Source organism: Mobula hypostoma, chromosome 14 (genome assembly GCF_963921235.1).
Source record: "Mobula hypostoma chromosome 14, sMobHyp1.1, whole genome shotgun sequence".
Lineage (NCBI taxonomy): Eukaryota > Metazoa > Chordata > Chondrichthyes > Myliobatiformes > Myliobatidae > Mobula > Mobula hypostoma.
In genome coordinates, this window is record NC_086110.1 from 9,712,970 (window position 1) to 9,732,364 (window position 19,395).

The following is a 19,395-nucleotide window of genomic DNA, read 5'->3' on the forward strand; positions in this document are numbered from 1 at the left end:
CTCCAGACTCACAAGAAAGAACAACAGCATTCCAAACACTGGCATCTCCAGTCATAACCCAAACATTGCTTCTACAGAGAAGCCATTACATTATCAGTGAAACCTTGCAGCATGTTACACAGCAGTGAAATCTTACAGCATTTTACATTCATTTATTCCTTTTAATAAATTGCATGGCCAAACACTTCTTTACTCTGTACTCCAGTGCAGACTATGTATTACTTGTTGCAAATATTAGTTTAATTCGCTAACATTTACTAACATTTTGACCCTCAGCTTAAATTTCTCCTTACACAAGAAAAGCTACAGATGGTGGAAATTAATGTAGACTCCTGCAGAAGGGTCTTGGCTGTGCAGTCGACAGTACTCTTTTCCATAGATACTGCCCAGCCTGCTGATTTCCTCCATCATTATATGTGTGTTGCCATAAATTTCTCACTACTTACACGTGTGGTCCTACCCTCTTCTGACTTATGATCTTGGTTTCAATGTGCAGTTTAATGTAACGTCTTGGATTATCTTTAGTCATCCTTGCCAGGAGCATTTCTGGGTCCATTTTAACCCGCTAATCATTTGTTACCTTTAAGTCTTGTGTTCTTTATGTCCCCCTCACAGAAGATCCGCATCGCTATTATTTCCATAAATAAATGTTGTCCCATTTTGTTTATGCGGTGTGAAATTATGATCTACGAGGGGATTCATCACGATACGAAGGAAGATGTTTAACCTTCTTAATGTACAACCGTTTGAACAAACAAACAAAAATAAACATGTAACATTGAGGAAAGTACTTGTGGCATTACATAATAAAAATGAAATACGTTAAAGTGCAATAAACATTTCCAAAGAAGAATGTACATAGTCTCGATACAAACAAAAACAGATTAAGGAAATACTGCACAAAATAAAACAAAAATAGATTTTCCGTTGATTCTACCCTTCAGGCTTTGTTATACATACATCTAAGCGTTCGAGCATTGAAGCGCCCTTTGCTGTTCAATGCTAGAACATTTTAGTCTGTTGCAATATATATCCTAAATTTGAACTTAACATATTGGTATTTCGGACTGTAAGTGGGCCACCTCCTGCACGTTACCCAAATAAGCAGTTCGACTTCGTTAAAGCTGATAGACGAATAAATTAGTTAACTATACGCCGTAAATTCTACTAACCATTTATGATTTTATCTGTAAATTGATAGACTGACACTTCAGCTACCCAATCCATGCGTACCACCTTCTCTATATCTTTGATCCTGACATTACTGAAGCTAATGAGAGGTAAAAAGAAGCATAACAGCAGATAAACAGTAAGGCAGATACTTGCGATTTTCACGACCAGTATTTATTCGTTTTAAAGTTTTCATTGGTGATGAAGTCGAAAATTGCTTTTGAGGTTGGAGGCTCGGCATTAAATTCAAATCGAATTTTGAAAACACAGAAGATAATTGTTTCCTCCTTAGGGAAATTGGAGGTTCGCAGTAAAAATAATGCAACACTGACTGTTGTGTGTATGTTTTAAATGATAAAAGGACAATATTGGTCAAGAACTCTTCTGAACAAGAACACATACAGTAAGTATTTGAATAGAGTTGGATATGTGCCTGAAAACGCGAAAGTTTCTGCGCTTTGGAGGGAAATTGCGATGTATGAATGGATTGACAACTTATTAAAAGTGCAAAAATGAGTCAAGAAGCTTACTGCGTATTATAAGGTCCACGATTCTACATATTATCGGGGATAGATAGGGAATTTGGAGGTCGTAAAACAAATGGAATCATCTTTCATTTGGAGCGCTAAAAAAGCATCAATTGGAGATCACCAACTCCAGTGTTGGTAGAGCCTCAGAATTTGAACGTCAGACATCACTAGCTCGAATTGATGGAAGGAGATTGAAGTTCTACAGATTACAAATGAAGACGAATCGACGATTTGCGAGATATTGTAAATAAAGTGTTCTTTTAAAATTTTGAATCTGAAGATATTTGACCACAGCGATGCTAGTAATATAACAGAATACCAAAGAATAAAATGATGACATTAGTCATACATAACATTAAACATTCTAAAACTGATTCAGTAACATGAAAATAATCGCACTTTCAGAGAGCATTTCAGCTACAACACAAAGACCCTGGCCTCACACAAGTGAAATATTGATAATAGTTATTATAAAAAATAATAAATCAATTCGATAGAGTTAATATAAACGTATCAACAGTAACTCAGAATTGACAGATGATTTGGGATTTTATGAGGTTATCCCTGGTATAATTGAATCGGGAAACGAGGTGATGTGACGAATTCAGATCTTCAATATAATCCAGTAAAGAAAATTTTAAATAAGAAGATGGTTAATATTTATATATTATTCGAGTGCGGATTAATGATAGGTCAGCTCACTGAAGATGAACGTTACAGTTAACGGGCATATTTTAAGGATTAGGAAGCTGCGACTTGTGGGTGCTGCAGCGATCGAAGCCAAGCTCATATCTATTTACTACAGATGCCCATGTCTTGGATTAGGGATTCAGGTTTTACATATTTAAAACTTCTAGAAGATATTAAACTACTTAACAATGTGCGCTGTACACAAAATGCAGAACATATAGACTTTTGAAACGGATAAACAGAATATACTATATGAAACGCAAATAATAATGCATTGCATGAAAGATCAGCCAATTCGTTTCGAAACGATTAGAAAGGTGAATATTTCACGAATCACTGATTGAAAACATCTAGTAGGGCTAGGACCGGTCTATTGTCTGGCATACGGCTCGCCTAAACTTAGGTCGCAGACTTAGCACGCAGTGAAGAATGGTGGAGGTTTGCTAGGCGAAATATAAGACGATTTGTGCAGAGTACTGACACATTTTATTCCAGCGGTGTAGGAATATATGTGGAAAAGTAAGAAGAGGAGTTGTCTTTCAACCTAAAAAGAGAAACGATATACTTGCCGTATAAGGAGAGGAGTGAAGGATGGATTCATGGATTGGCAGGATAGTCGTATATGGGGAGAATGAGCAGACTCTGTCATCTCTTGACGTTACAGTGAGGAGATTTGATATTACTAACATGAGCAGAATACAGTACTCTGGAAGCGTTTTAGATGCAAGGAGAGTTAATATGCCCCACGAATTGGCCAGGTGAAACTGAAAACCACAGTTCAAATATATGAAGTCAGTAATTCAGAACAGAGAAGAATATTGCTTTCATCAAATGTGCAATAAATCCATGGTATTCACCATGCCTCGCGCAGTCATTGAGTATAGGAACTGCAGAAGACGACACAATTTTACATACAGAGCGATAAAGTAATGTGTGTCTATAGTAACATTTGCCTTTGTAGTGAAATAAGACTTCACTAACTGGCGGAGTATATACAAGAAAAAATATCGATTCCGATTTATGTTACTTATAGTTCCGCGTTGTTCTAAGGCCTTACCAAGGACGCGCCCTTTCCATCTATAATGGCGTGGCAAATTTCATCTTATTTTTGATGTACAACCACAGTTTCTCCCATATGTTTGTGTCTCTGCAGCTCGGCATATTCTGTGTTACTTATGCAAATCCTCCTGTTGTTTTTTCCAGTCAATGCCAAGGTCGCATACGACAACTCGTCACTTGAATGTTCTTGGACTGCCTGTAAGCAATATTTTTTTTTAAAAAAACGTTAATTAATTGCGCTTCAGTCTTTGTACGTTGCTGTTCATGTCGCATGTCAACCACTTCTTCAGTTGTTTCAATCCCTATCTTTTTCGTTGGCTTATTACACAGCCTTACCTGAACAAACGCGATTTTTTCACGATGGCTTTTTCGTTCTGGAGTGTGCTTGAATCTCTTGAAGTCTACAGCGGCGTAATATGCAGCCGCGGCTCCCGTTTTCTGCATGGTTTGGGATGAACAATTGTTACTTGGTTACTTAGCTTAATTTGTTCAGTATTATTATCAAATGTTAAACAGATTTAACTGAAGTAGAGATATATGTATCAGTGTAACTACGAATGTTAAGGGACTGTGGTCATTAATCAAACATTCAAAAATATCAATGTTAGTCTTAATTGAATGTTTTAAAATGCACGACGGTTTCAAACTCTAAAATGATTCTTATGAACACAAAAGAAAATTATGGCAGTTATCAGGGTACATTTTCAAGACAAGAGATAATTCAGTTTACGTCATTTAAGTACATATGATGAAATGAATAAAGTAATTAATTAGTGTTAAATACTTCCCTTAACACGATTTGAATCGTTCATTGTGACCTGCCAAATACGTAAACCATGCAAAAATAAACGAATCTAATGTGACTATCATTAATTTTGTCCAGATCAGATCATCTATTGAATGGCCAGAATATTTGGCTCTATAATTATACATGAACAAACCTCAGGATGATCCGCTTCTGTAAGACATGCTTCATTAACTGGAACGAAATATAATGTCATGAAATTGTAGCACCATTGACGGAACTGTCAACACAATGATTACAAAGATGTTTATAGTAATACACAAATTGCAATATCTACTGAATTTCTTCCGTTTAAGATATTTATAGACTGGTTTAAACCTAACTTGTCACAGTGGAGCAATAGTTATTCCATTACCTCACAATTGCAGAGATCTCGGTTCGATTTTGATCTCAGATGCTTCCACATCCTCCGGGGAATTTCATGTGTTTCTTTCTCTAAGATACCCTAGCGTTCTTCCTCATTCAAACTCATGCAGGTTAGCTGAAGTTGTAATTCTAAATTTCCTGAAGTGTGTGTTATTAGCAGGAGAATCGTGAGCGTACCTTGTTACAAGGAAATCAGTTGGAACATTGGATCAATTGGCATCCTGTCAGATCAAGCAGAACACACAACAGGCCGAATCCAATTGAAAATTTGTGAGTGGACTTGAAAAGGGCTGTCATTCACGATCCCCATGCAATCTGACAGAGTTTGAAGAATGGGGAAAATTGCAGTGTCCAGATGTGCAATGCTGATAGACAGCTATCCACACAGACTCAAGGCTGTAATTGCTGACAAAGGTGCATCCAGTAAATATTGACTTGAAGTGGATGAACGAACGTGGGAGACTCTGACGGCAGCTGGAAGAAAACGCTATGGTTTGATAAAACCAAAATTGCGCTTTCTAGCCATCAGACTAAACGCTATGTTTGGAGTAAGCGAAACACTGCACATCATCAAAAGCACACCATCCCCACATTATTTATGCAAGCAATTGTTTTGTGTGTTTTACTTGTAACTAATTTAGATCACTTTGCAGAGTCTTGTTTTTATTTTGGCACGAAAGAGTCTTTTTTTTGTTATTTCAATGTCAAAAAAAAGACAAATTAAATCCACTGTGATCCAATGTTGTAAGACAATAAAACATTAAAACTCCAGGCGTGGAGGTAAATACTTTTTATAGGCACTATATGTGACCCAAACGATACAGGCAAAACAGACTATTGAAGCTCCTGCGACGATCATGCTGTCCTGGAGGAAGTTGCTCAAGCAGTTTTCTTGTTATCCTGCTTGTGGATTTGGAAAACGATATTTAAATCTTACCCTTCCTTTCCTGCTTTCGGCACTGCGTCCGAATGACGAACATTAGCAGTAAGATCACAAATCCAGCCAATGTACCACCGGAAACCCAAATGGAAAGAGATTTGCCAGAGGAACCTGGAAGTTTGTCAGAGTATACATTATGGAAGCTGTGGTTAAGTGTGACAGTGGAAAAGTATGTATGAACCGGAGGAGATAGCAGAGGTACTTAATGAATACTTTGCTTCAATATTCACTACGCAAAAGGATCTCGGTGACTGTAGGGATGGCTGCAGCGGACTGAAAAGCTTGACCATGTAGATATTAAGGAAGAGTGTGTGCTGGAGCTTTTGGAAAACATCAAGTTGGATAAGTCACCGGCTACTGTGGGAAGCGAGGGAGGAGATTTCTGAGCGTCTGGTGATGATCTTTGAATCATCGATGAGGATGGGAGAGGTACCGGAGGATTTGAGGGTTGTGGCTGTTGCTCCCTTATTCAAGAAAGGGAGTAGAGATCGCCCAGGAAATTATAGACCAGTGAGTCATACTTCAGTGTTAGGTAAGTTGATTAAGATCCTGAGAGACAGGATTTATGAACATTTGGAGAGGCATAAAATGATTAGGAATAGTCAGCATGGCTTTGTCAAAGGCAGGTCTTATGAGGTTGATTGAATTTATTGAGGATGTGACTAAACGCGTTGAACCATAGACGCAGTGTATATGGGTTTCAGCAAGGCATTTGATAAAGTACCCCATGCAAAGCTTATTTAGATAGTAAGGAGGATTATTCTGAATGGAAGTCGGTGAGCAGTGATATACTGCAGGGATCTGTTCTAGGACCCCTACTCGTCGTGATGTTTATAAATGACGTGGATGAGGAAGTGGAGGGATAGGATAGTAAATTTGCTGCTGACACAAAGGTTGGGGGTGTTGTGGATAGTGTAGAAGGCTATCAGAGGATACGGGGCACATTGATAGGATGAAAACTGGGCTGAGAAGTGGCAGATGGAGTTCAACCCAGATTAGTGTGAGATTGTTCATTTTGGTAGGTCAAATATGATGGCACAATATAGCGTTCATGGTGAGACTCTTGCAGTGTGGAGGATCAGAGAGATCTTGGGGTCCGAGTTCACAGGACACTCAAAGCTGCTACACAGGTTGACTCTGTGGTTCAGAAGGCATACGGTGCATTGGTCCTCATCAACCGTGGGATTGAGTTTAAGAGCCGGGAGGTAATGTTGCAGCTATATAGGACCCTGGTCAGACCCCACTTTGAGTACTTTGCTCAGTTCCGGTCGCCTCACTACAGGAAGGACGTGGAAACCACAGAAAAGGTGCAGATGAGATTTACAAGGATGTTGTCTGGATTGGGGAGCATGCCTTATGAGAATAGGTTGAATGAACTCAGCCTTTTCTCCTTGGAGCGACGGAGGATGAGAGGTGACCTGATGGAGGTGTATAAGATGATGAGAGGCATTGATCGTGTGGATAGTCAGAGGCTTTTTCCGAGGGCTGAAATGGCTAGCACGAGAGGGCATAGTTTTAAGGTGCTTGGAAGAAGGTAGAGAGGAGGTGTCAGGGGTACCTTGTTTTACGCAGAGAGTGGTGAGTCTTGTATGTCTTTCTTCTAAGTACATAATTCTCTTTTTATAGAAGGAGGGAAAGGTAGCTGTTGGTGTTTTTGCTGGTTGTGGCAATTGGAGTGAAAATAAGCAGGACAGCGTTAAAGGAAGAGTAATGTTACTTGTTGAGCAAGATAAACCGTGAAGTTATTCTTATATTGGTCAGATGAACGATTTTGAATTGCCCTGAGGTGCCCAATAACTCAAGGCTACCAGACTGCATTTTATAAGATGATTGCCGGTGGACAGGGTGAAGCTGGAAGACATTTTCTCATTCGGAGATCGATAATTTCTTAACTTGTAGCCTGTAGCCACCGTTCATTGAAACGCAAACGTCGAAGGTCACAATCTTTATTTTGGAATAGTAGTACTTTAGAAATATGTACCGGAAATGTTCGTAAGTGAAAAGCAATGGAGCAATGGTTTACGTCCGGTGGGAGCCGAGCTGAGTGTGGAGTGTGTGTGTGTGTGTGTGTGTGTGTGTGTGTGTGCGCGCGCGCGCTTCTGAGGTGTGGATAGAGGATTGGAATTGAGAGATTTAACATGGTCAGGGTAGAAAACTGATAGAAGCTCCAGGTAAAACGAAAGCTCCTGCAAACTGTTCAACTGAAAGGAACGAAGCAACTTGTAAAGATTAAACGTTTTTTTTTCAACTGGTACACAGAAGAAGCATCAATATACGTGGGTGGTAATGCAAATTATTAAAATAAATAAACTTGTTTACCAATTTCTAAAACATACAAAAGAGTTTAGATATAAATACCAGTCACAGGACAGTGGATGTATTGCTGTCTATTTTGCAATACATGGAAGTCGATATTAAATAAAAGCCCGTCAACAAAACTCTGTACTTAAATGAATTAAGGTGACTTTTCCTCACGACTACTGACAAACAGTGATAGCATTTTGTATATATATAAAGTAGCAGGACATGCCCTCGTACCTTGGTTAGATTTGGAAATAGAATAGACTGCCACCGCTGAAGTATTGAGCGAGACATGAGATACCATGCAGGTATAATTCCTGCCGATCTTATCTGGCTGCATCTCTGTCAAGTTGCTCGAAACCTCATAAAGACCTTCGGTGTTCTTCTTTATATTAGTCTGCGTGCCCAAAACTATTTCAACACCATTTTTATACCAGGTAAGCGAGAAGTCCTTGGGATAAAATGCAGCTGTTTCACACACAATAATCAAGGCGGTAGTTGAATGCTTTTTCGCGAAAATCTTCAATGGAGTTGGTACTGCTGTGGAACAGATAATGGAAAAAATGTTAAATGACTTTGCGATATTGAAGTATTTCCCTTAAATTATCCTTAGATTCATTAACTATGATGTATGCGTGTGAAGAAATGTTTTTAATATGATCTATATCCGCTAATAATTCATGACCCTGATTCATATTAGACGACATCATCTGCTGTGTCTCAATAACACCACTTCTGATATTCATATTGTATTTTACGGCATCTAAAGATTTAACAAAATAACCTTGAGAAAGACCATAAGCCCATAAGATACAGGAGCAGAAGTAGGCCATTCGGCCCATCCGGCCCATCGAGTCTGCCCCGCCATTCAATCATGGACTGATCCAATTCTTCCAGTCATACCTATTCCTCTGCTTTCTCCCCATAACCTTTGATTCCCTGGCTAATCAAGAACTTAAAGGTTAGCACACAGATTGTGGCAAGCAAACTGCAGTTCAATTATGTGAAAATGAGTAGGTAATCTGCTTTACAATAAAAATATTCTGTACAGACGTGGTTGAAAATCATGTATCGTTTTCAAATTGGCCAGCAATCAACGCCATACCATTTACATGCCTGATCGCCCTTTATTTATTGCAGGTAGAGCAGTAGATGCAGTGTATATAAATTTCAGCAAGGCATTTGATAGGGTACCCCAAGCAAGCTTTATTGAGAAAGTATGGAGGCATAGGATTCAAGGGCAACTTGCTTTGTGGATCCAGAATTGGCTTGCTCACAGAAGGCAAAGAGTGGTCGCAGACGGGTCATATTCTGCATGGAGGTCGGTGACCGGTGGAGTGCCTCAGGGATCAGTTCTGGAACGCCTTCTCTTCGTAATTTTTTTATAAATGACTTGGATGAGGAAGTGGAGGTTTGGATCAGTAAATTTGCTAATGACACAAAGTTTGGGGAAGTTGTGAATAGTGCGGCGGGCTGTCAGAGGTTACAGCAAGAAATTGATAGGATGCAAAACTGGGCTGAGAAATGGCAGATTGAGTTCAACCCAGATAAGTGTGATGTACGTCAAATCTGATGGCAGAATATACTATTAATGGCAAGACTTTTGGCAGTGTGGAGGATCAGAGGGTTCTTAGGTTCTGAGTCCATATGATATTCAAAGCTGCTGCGCAGGTTGACTCTGTGGTTAAGAAGGCATACGGTCCATTGGCCTTCATCAACTGTGGGATTGAGTTTAGCAGTCGAGAGGTAATGTTGCAGCTATATAGGACCCTGGAGGACTGTGCTCAGTTCTGGTCACCTCACTGGAGGAAGAATGTAGAAACCATAGAAAGTGTGCAGAAGAGATTTACAAGGATGTTCTCTGGATTGGGGAGCATGCCTTCTGAGAATATGTTGAGTGAACTCGGTGTTTTCTCCGGGGAATGAGTGGTGACCTGATAGAGGTGTATAAGATGATGAGAGGCATTGATCGTGTGGATAGTCAGTGGGTTTACCAGGGCTGAAGTGGCTAACACAAAAGTGCATACTTTTAAGGTTCTTGGAAGAAGGTACAGAGGAGATGTGACGGGTAAGTTTTATGCAGAAAGTGGTGTGTGCGTGGACTGGGCTGCAACCAACGTCGTTGGAGGTGGAAGTGATAGGGCTTTTAATAGACTATTTAATAGATTCTTTTAATAGGTACATGGAGCTTAGAAAAATAGAGGGCTATGGAAAACCCTAGGGAATTTCTAAATTAAGTGTATGTTCGGCCCATTATTGTGGGAAGAAGGGTCTGTATTGTGCTGTAGGTTTTCTATGTTTCCATATTTAGAAACATAGAAACATAGAAAATAGGTGCAGGAGTAGGCCATTCGGCCCTTCGAGCCTGCACCGCCATTTATTATGATCATGGCTGATCATACAACTCAGAACCCAGCCTTCCCTCCATACCCCCTGACCCCTGTAGCCACAAGGGCCATATCTAACTCCCTCCTAAACATAGCCAATGAACTGGCCTCAACAGTTTGCTGTGGCAGAGAATTCCACAGATTCACCACTCTCTGTGTGAAGAAGTTTTTCCTAATCTCGGTCCTAAAAGGTTTCCCCTCTATCCTCAAACTGTGACCCCTCGTTCTGGACCTCCCCAACATCGGGAACAATCTTCCCGCATCTAGCCTGTCCAATCCCTTTAGGATCTGAGAGTTCATGGTGATGTTTTGAATTTTCCACGCTCCAGTATACAATGCCGTGTAGTTGACCAACACTGGGTTACACGCTGTATTTTAAATCCTTTATATTTATTCTATACTTCTTTCGGAATGTCAAACAGTAGCGTAAGCAGTCAGAGATGAGATTACAATGTTAGGGGGCGTTGGAAATTGGGATGTAATACAGCCAAGTGCCATATAATGCATATTGCAAAGTGATAAAGGGTCATGAAACATTCAATAGATGTATGGGTGCTAGGAACTGTTGTTGAACAGGAAAAACTTTAAATTCAGAATTGGCTTGCCTGCAGAAGGCAGAAGGTCCATGGTGAAGAAAGTACATTCGGATTGGAGAGTTGTGACTACTGGTGTCCCACAAGGATCGGTTCTGTGACCTCTACTTTTCGTGATCTTTATTAACGACATGGATATGGGGGTAGAAGGGTGAGTTGGCAAGTTTGCAGGCGACACAAAGGTTGGTGCTGTTGTAGATAGTGTAGAGGATTGTCGAAGATTGCAGAGAGACATTGATAGGTTGCAGAAGTGGGCTGAGAATTGGCAGATGGAGTTCAACCCGGAGAAGGGTGAGGTGGTACACTTTGGAAGGACAAACTCCAAGGCAGAGTACAAAGTAAATGGCAGGATACTTGATAGTGTGGAGGAGCAGAGGGATCTGGGGGTACATGTCCACAGATCCCTGAAAGTTGACTCACAGGTAGATAGGATAGTTAAGAAAGCTTATGTGGTGTTAGCTTTCATAGGTCGAGGGATAGAGTTTAAGAGTCGCGAGGTAATGATGCAGCTCTATAAAACTCTGGTTAGGCCACACTTGGAGGACTGTGTCCAGTTCTGGTCGCCTCAATATAGGAACGATGTGGAAGCACTGGAAAGGGTCCTGAGGATATTTACCAGGATGCTGCCTGGTTTAGAGAGTATGGATTATGATCAGAGTTTAAGGGAGCCAGGGCTTTACTCTTTGGAGAAAAGGAGGATGAGAGGAGACATGATAGAGGTGTACAAGATAATAAGAGGAATAGGTAGTTGTTGATAGCCAGCGCCTCTTCCCCAGGACACCACTGCTCAATACAAGGGGACATGGCTTTAAGGTAAGGAGTGGGAAGTTCAAGGAAGATATTAGAGGAAGGTTTTTTACTCAGGGAGTGGTTGGTGCGTGGAATACACTGCCTGAGTCAGTGGTGGAGGCAGATACACTAGCGAAATTTAAGAGACTACTAGACAGGTATATGGAGGAATTTAGAGTGGGGGGTTATATGGGAGGCAGGGTTTGAGGGTCGGCACAACAATGTGGGCCGAACTGCCTGTACTGTGCTGTACTATTCTTTGTTCTATGTTCAAGTTCCCGTAATGTGGCAACAGAGGGTGGCGCAGAATGATACTTTGATGAGTTAGAAGATAGAATATAGAAGTTGGGATATTATATTGGAATTTTGTATCAAACTGGTTAAACCACCGTTTGCCTTATTCGTAGCAGTCTGGTGTCCGCAATATAGGAGGGATGTGTTATGCCGGAGGGAATGGCGAAGACTTAAGATATTTTTTTCTTGGTTTGGGAGGATTTTGATCAAGTGGTAAAATGGTATTGCCTGGTTTTCTACGAACGACGAGCAACGGAGGATGAGCGTGACCTGAGTGTTGAAGCAAAGAAGCGCTGGATTACTACAACGGTTTATTCAGTGTAGGAGTACGAGAAGCAAGCTAACATATACCCGGAAAAGGGAGGAATCGGTGGATCCGATCCCGTTCTGAGATAAGAAGGCATTTAGACAAGACGTAATAAAGTAGGACATTGAAAGTTGTGGGCCTAGCTTCATGGAGATCTGTGATGTTTTCACGCAGCAACTTCAAGAAATCAAGTTGCCGAAAGATTTCAGCAGGAAATCGATGACTTTTCGTACCTGATCGCACTTCGTTTCTGTCCGTATTACTTGCAGTGAAGCCTTACATTTTAGTATGACAACCGTTCACAATTTAATCTAGTGTAATCCAACAATTCTCCAAATAACATCTTTCATTGGAATTTTATGAATATATCTATATTACAGATATATAAAGAAGCAACGTCTCCGATTACTAGTGTTGGAGATAGTGATGGTGGTAAATTTAGTGAATTAAGAGATTCATGAGAAACCCTCGAAGACCCTGTTATTCGCAGACAGGGGACAGAGCATTAACTTTAATCTTACAACATAACCCGGGCAAACGATATTAAGGCAACACACGCAAAATGCTGGAGGGGCTCAGCAGGCCAGGAACCACCTCTGGAAAAGAGTACAGTTCACATTTCGGGCCGAGACCCTCCATCAGTGCTGGGTGAGGAGTCTCGGATCGAGCCGTCGGCTCTACTCTACCTTGCCTGCCGAGTTCCTCTAGCATCTTGTGTGTGTTGCTTGGATTTCCAGCATCTGCAGATTTCCCTAATTTGTCTTGTTCAAAGGACGTTAAAGGATCTTTTCATGGTGAACCTGTTTCTTGGCGTGGTATATTTTTATACTTCATGGATAAGTTGTTCTCCAGTTATTTTAGCTTACCGTGAACTTTCAGAAGTGATCCGGTTCCATTTCTTGCAGGCAATCCTTTGCGGGTCAATGAACACAGATACAATCCAGAATCTTGGACCATTACATTTTGCAACTCAAAGTACCAAGTTCTTTTACCTCTCCGACCGGAACGCTTTCTGCTGCCGGTGCTAGTCCGTTGGTATTCATTCTCGCCCTGTTTCCACCAGTAGACTTTTACCCAGGATTCATCCTGGGAAATGGGAAATACGCAGTAGAACGTGACGTTCTCTCCTTTGGATACCACCGCTTCTTTGGGCGATTGAGATACATTGAACGAAGTTCGATCCGCAGCTAAAAAGGAAAGGTTAATTTAGTTAAGTTGAATTAAAGTGTAACCTGCAGCTGATTCACAGTTAGCTTCAATATCGTGTAATCTTATCGGACATTGATTGATAAATTAAAACACGCAGAAATGAATAAAGCTGTACCTATGTAAATGTTCCCACTGACTGCCAGGAAGAGAAACATACTTGATGACATACTACCTGACAGATTCAATGAGTCTGTAGATGTGAGATTTCAATGGTTGAGTGGGGGAGTGGTTTCTATTCTCTGACGGATGATTCATATCCTGTCGTGGAGTGGGGCGGTGCAGTAAACCAGTGACCGATATATATATTTAATTATTTGATTTTCGTTGCTATTCTCTTTATTGACACTTAAGTTCTTTACTGCTAATGGAAGATCTGGAAATAGATACTGGAGATCTTATAGCGTTTTGTGAACTTCTACAAACGTTATTTTTGTATGACCTAATAGATCTACAATGCCAAATCTTCACAGCGTTTGCACGTCTGAGCACTTTGATGATAATTTTGAATAATAAGCAGGTATAATCTAGGACGATTGGCGATTAAAGATATGATGAATATGCTGGTTCTTGAGCTGAGCGTCTTCGACCCCGATCATGAATGTGTGGTTAACTTAGAACACGCAATTTTGCAGGAACATGTCGGGTTGGAATTTAAGTCAAAAATTAGGATCGATGTCCCCATGGTTGGAAGAGATATATCCCAGGTTATTATGGGTAATATGAACGTGATATCTGGGGCGCTGACCATGATCTGTGCGTTTCAATGGCCGCAAGCGTCGTATCAAGGTATCGCAGGATGTCACGCTGTTAAGTTGTGCTTTTTTCAAGAAAGATACTAGGGATAATTTTGTGATTATAGACCATCAGCTTATGCGACTGGTCAGAACTCTACTGCAGAAGATTGTTAAGGACAGGATATACGAGAATTTGGATAAATATCGTCTCATTAGAGATAATCAGTATGATTTTATAAGGAACTGATCGTGCTCGGAAACCTGATTACCTAGATTCGATGCCATAGTGAAACAAATTGATGAAGCGAGAGCGGTGGATTTGGAGTATAGGGATATCACCAAGGCTCTTAATGGTGTTCACCATGGTTGGCTGATTTAGAAAATGAAAATCCATGGGATCCAGAGACATTTTGACATGGATTCGATTTGGCTTGTCCACAAAAGCCATAGGCTGATAGGGATAGAGCGCATTATTCCTGGAGTTTAGTGACTAGTGTGTTGTGCGGGGGGTGGAGGGGGGGAGCTGCTCTTGCACACTCTCGAGCTATTAAGATACAGCCCAATGGTAATTAGTGTTTCCCTTTTGGAGGCATTTGCTGTTTGGTGGGAAAATAGCGACGTTCTTCCACAATAAGATTATTATTATATGTGCCGTCACTATGTTTTTGAGTTGATGCATGAAAGAAATGGAAGTAAGTTATTTTACACATTTTGGTCAACGCATGAATAATTCATTTTTTGTTCACATTTCTGTATTATGTGACTACAAAATATAATGAACACATAAAATGCTGGAAGAACTCACCATTCAGGGCCCCAGACAGTCCTTCCAGGTGAGGCGACACTTCACCTGTGAGTCGGCTGGGGTGATATACTGCGTCCGGTGCTCCCGATGTGGCGATCTATATATTGGCGAGACCCGACGCAGACTGGGAGATCGTTTTGCTGAACACCTACGCTCTGTCCGCCAGAGAAAGCAGGATCTCCCAGTGGCCACAAATTTTAATTCCACATCCAATTCCCATTCTCATATGTCTATCCACGGCCTCTTCTACTCTAAAGATGAAGCCAAACTCAGGTTGGAGAAACAACACCTTATATTCCGTCTGGGTAGCCTCCAACCTGATGGCATGAACATTGACTTCTCTAATTGACTTCCGCTAATGCCCCACCTCCCCCTCGTACCCCATCCGTTATTTATTTATGTACACACGTTCTTTCTCCCTCTGTCCCTCTGACTATACCCCTTGACCATCCTCTGGGTCCCCCACCTTTTCCTTCTCTCTGGGCCTCCTGTCCCATGATCCTCTTATATCCCTTTTGCCAATCACCTGTCCAGCTCTTGGCTCCATCCCTCCCCCTCCTGTCTTCTCCTATCATTTTGGATCTCCCCCTCCCCCTCCCACTTTCAAATCTCTTACTAGCTCTTCCTTCAGTTAGTCCTGACGAAAGATCTTGGCCCGAAAGGTGGACTGTACCTCTTCCTAGAGATCTTGCCTGGCCTGCGGCGTTCACCAGCAACTTTGATGTGTGTTGCTTGAATTTCCAGCATCTGCAGAATTCCTCGTGTTTGCGGGCTTATTGGTTTATCGTGCAGCATTATGGGAGAGAACTCGTAAGTAGACATTATGAGTTGATTTACCATGGAAACCATAGAAACTACAGCACAGAAACAGGCCCTTTGGCCCTTCTTGGCTGTGCCGAACCATTTTCTGCCTAGTCCCACTGAACTGCACACGGACCATATCCCTCCATACACCTCCCATCAATGCATCTGTCCAATTTATTCTTAAATGTTAAAAACGAACCCGCATTTACCACCTCGTCTGGCAGCTCATTCCATACTCCCACCACTCTCTGTGTGAAGAAGCCCCCCCTAATGTTCCCTTTAAACTTTCCCCCCCTCACCCTTAACCCATGTCCTCTGGTTTTTATCTCCCCTTGCCTCAGTGGAAAAAGCCTGCTTGCATTCACTCATACCCATCATAATTTTATATACCTCTATCAAATCTCCCCTCATTCTTCTACGCTCCAAGGAATAAAGTCCTAACCTATTCAACCTTTCTCTGTAACTGAGTTTCTCAAGTCCCGGCAACATCCTTGTAAACGTTCTCTGCGCTCTTTCAACCTTATTTATATCCTTCCTGTAATTTGGTGACCAAAACTGAACACAATAGTCCAAATTCGGCCTCACCAATGCCTTATACAACCTCAGCATAACATTCCAGCTCTTCGACTGAATACTTCGATTAATAAAGGCCAATGTACCAAAAGCTCTCTTTACGACCCTATCTACCTGTGACGACACCTTTAGGGAATTTTGTATCTGTATTCCCGGATCCCTCTGTTCCACTGCACTCCTCAGTGCCTTACCATTAACCCTGTATGTTCTACGTTGGTTTGTCCTTCCAACGTGCAATACCTCACACTTGTCAGTATTAATCTTCATCTGCCATTTTTCAGCCCATTTTTCCAGCTGGTCCAAGTCCCTCTGCAGGCTCTGAAAATCTTCCTCACTGTCTACTACACCTCCAATCTTTGTATCATCAGCAAACTTGCTGATCCAATTTACCACATTATCATCCAGATCATTGATATAGATGATAAATAACAATGGACCTAGCACTGCTCCCTGTGGCACACCACTAGTCACAGGCCTCCACTCAGAGAAGCAATTTTCTACCACCACTCTCTGGCTTCTTCCATCGAGCCAATGTCCAATCCAATTTACCACCTCTCCATGTATACCTAGCGACTGAATTTTCCTAACTAACCTCCCATGCGGGACCTTGTCAAAGGCCTTACTGAAGTCCATGTAGGCAATATCCACTGCCTTCCCTTCATCCACTTTCCTGGTAACCTCCTCGAAAAACTCCAACAGATTGGTCAAACATGACCTACCACGCACAAAGCCATGTTGACTCTCCCTAATAAGCCCCTGTCTATCCAAATGCTTGTAGATTCTGTCTGTTAGTGCTCCCTCTAATAACTTACCTACTACTGACGTTAAACTCACCGACCTATAATTTCCCGGATTACTTTTCGATCCTTTTTTAAACAACGGAACAACATGAGCCACTTTCCAATCCTCCGGCACTTCATCCGTAGACAGCGACATTTTAAATATTTCTGCCAGGGCCCCTGCAATTTCAACACTAGTCTCCTTCAAGGTCCAAGGAAACACCCTGTCAGGTCCCGGGGATTTATCCACTTTAATTTTCCTCAAGACAGCAAGCACCTCCTCCTTTTCAATCTGTACAGTTGCCATGGTCTCACTACTTGATTCCCTCAATTCCATAGATTTCATGCCAGCTTCCTTAGTAAATACAGACGCAAAAAAACCTATTTAAGGTCTCCCCCATTTCCTTTGGTTCCGCACAAAGCCGACCACTCTGATCTTCAAGAGGACCAATTTTATCCCTTAAAATCCTTTTGCTCTTAATATACTTGTAAAAGCTCTTTGGATTATCCTTCACTTTGACTGCCAAGGCAACCTCATGTCTTCTTTTTGCCCTCCTGATTTCTTTCTTAAGTATTTTCTTGCACTTCTTATACTCCTCAAGCACCTGATTTACCCCCTGTTTCCTATACATTTCATAGAACTCCCTCTTATTCTTTATCAGAGTTGCAATATCCCCTGAGACCCAAGGTTCCTTATTCCTATTCAATTTGCCTTTAATCCTGACAGGAACATACAAACTGTGCACTCTCAAAATTTCCCCTTTGAAGGCTTCCCGCCTACCAATCACATCTTTGCCCGAGAACAACCTGTCCCAATCCACGCTTTTTAGAGCCTTTCTCATTTCTTGAAATTTCTCAAGCTTCTGGTAATCTGCTGAACCCTGTCCCCTTCTTTCATCTGGGATCTCCATAATTATTTCTGCATTCACCCAAAACGACGAAATCCTACTTCCTTCTCTTCCTCCACTCACTCCATCTGCCGATTTTCCAAACGCTTCGCCCACTGGCTCCTCTTTCGAATCCTATCTTCCCTCTCACTGCCGTCACTTGATTCCATGCTCTACCTTCCTCTCGCATGAGGTTCTGTCACCTTCAGCCCGATGTCTCTTCCACCAGTCACCCCAAGTAACCCCACGATGAATACGGCGGTGTTTCTTCATCAGTGGTCAGTGGTGTCTGGACACAAAACGTAATAACTCTGTAAGAATTATGACATAGAAGGCAACAGTATACCCACTATATCAAAATTTCCCCCAAATATCTATGGGTTGACATGGGAAACATCTTTAGAACCAGATCGCAGATAGCAACTTCCTGTGATGCGTTTCCTGTCCTGCAATCTGGGATATATCACTTCAAAGTAAAACATCAGCAACAGCTTATTGCAAATGCAAGTGGCTCTCGGCTTACCATTTTCTCTCATTGTTATTCCTAAAAAAAACTATGTGCAGTATATAAACATTGCCAGAATATTGTCCTAACCGTGGTGCAGATAGCCTTCAATCAAATGCACTATATTTAAGAGCTTATCACTAACAAGAGAAGATCTGCAGGCAGCTTCCATGGGAAAATGTACTGTCCTCAGGTGTAGTATATACGTGTGCTTACTTGATGCTTTCCTGAAGACTGAGTGAGATTGTTTGCAACTTTAATCTTTCAGAGTGTCTCTGACATCTTTCAAATCTCCCTGGTTTGGAGAAATCAAATCTCTCCGGTTGTGGGGTGCGGGGTTAGTGAAAATACTTACTGCGGGTTATTGCTCCATTTTCTTTTATGTTTGTTTATTTATTCATTAGTTATTTATTTTGACTACAAAAATTTTCTTTTATCTCGATAAGAATTTATCTTACTTCTCTGATTCTCTGCTGTGTTTGTTTCACTGCGCGCTTCCTCACCCTAGAGGCGGTCTGCAGGTTATTACAATATATTCCCTTTAGGGTGTACCTCGAAGGCGTTGCCTGGTAACCTTGGCCCTTTCTCGGTTCGTGCATACAGTTAGCAGACTAACATAGGCAGTTTAGGTTGAAAAGACTTTTTCATACCTAAAATACATTTGGCACTTAGCAGACTACCTTTCTGATATCACTGCATGAACCAAAATCGATTATGTTTCCATTTAACCTGCAATTACGCCTACACCAACACCTTTCATTCGAACACAGAGCTGCAGAGCCCTCATGCCACACTACTCCTGAACACCCCCAAACCTCTCTATTCCTCAGACACTATCAATCCTCTTTCCCCTTACAATCCCAACTCT

At 41.4% G+C, this 19,395-nt stretch overlaps 1 protein-coding gene across 1 annotated transcript; it reads right to left on the reverse strand.

Annotated features, from left to right (window-relative positions):
• Window positions 1-2,761: 2,761 nt before the first annotated feature.
• Window positions 2,762-13,613, reverse strand: LOC134356432 (tyrosine-protein phosphatase non-receptor type substrate 1-like). The gene is made up of 7 exons (XM_063067378.1): window positions 13,556-13,613; window positions 13,098-13,418; window positions 8,099-8,401; window positions 5,558-5,671; window positions 4,391-4,428; window positions 3,786-3,887; window positions 2,762-3,645 (listed from the first exon to the last, which is right to left on the reverse strand). Exons 1-7 carry the CDS (start codon window positions 13,605-13,607, stop codon window positions 3,493-3,495), a joined length of 1,083 nt encoding a protein of 360 aa, XP_062923448.1. The 5' UTR covers window positions 13,608-13,613; the 3' UTR covers window positions 2,762-3,492.
• Between the last annotated feature and the right edge of the window lie 5,782 nt (window positions 13,614-19,395).

Bases quoted from the DNA above. Each gene is read 5' to 3' on its own strand.
- LOC134356432 (XM_063067378.1), bottom strand. From the start codon at position 13,607: ATGTCATCAAGTATGTTTCTCTTCCTGGCAGTCAGTGGGAACATTTAC. The intron at 13,419-13,555 runs GTACAGCTTTAT...TTTCCTTTTTAG, and splicing joins CAGTGGGAACATTTACATAG to CTGCGGATCGAACTTCGTTC. The intron at 4,429-5,557 runs GTAAGATTTAAA...ATTTCGTTCCAG, and splicing joins CCGAAAGCAGGAAAGGAAGG to TTAATGAAGCATGTCTTACA.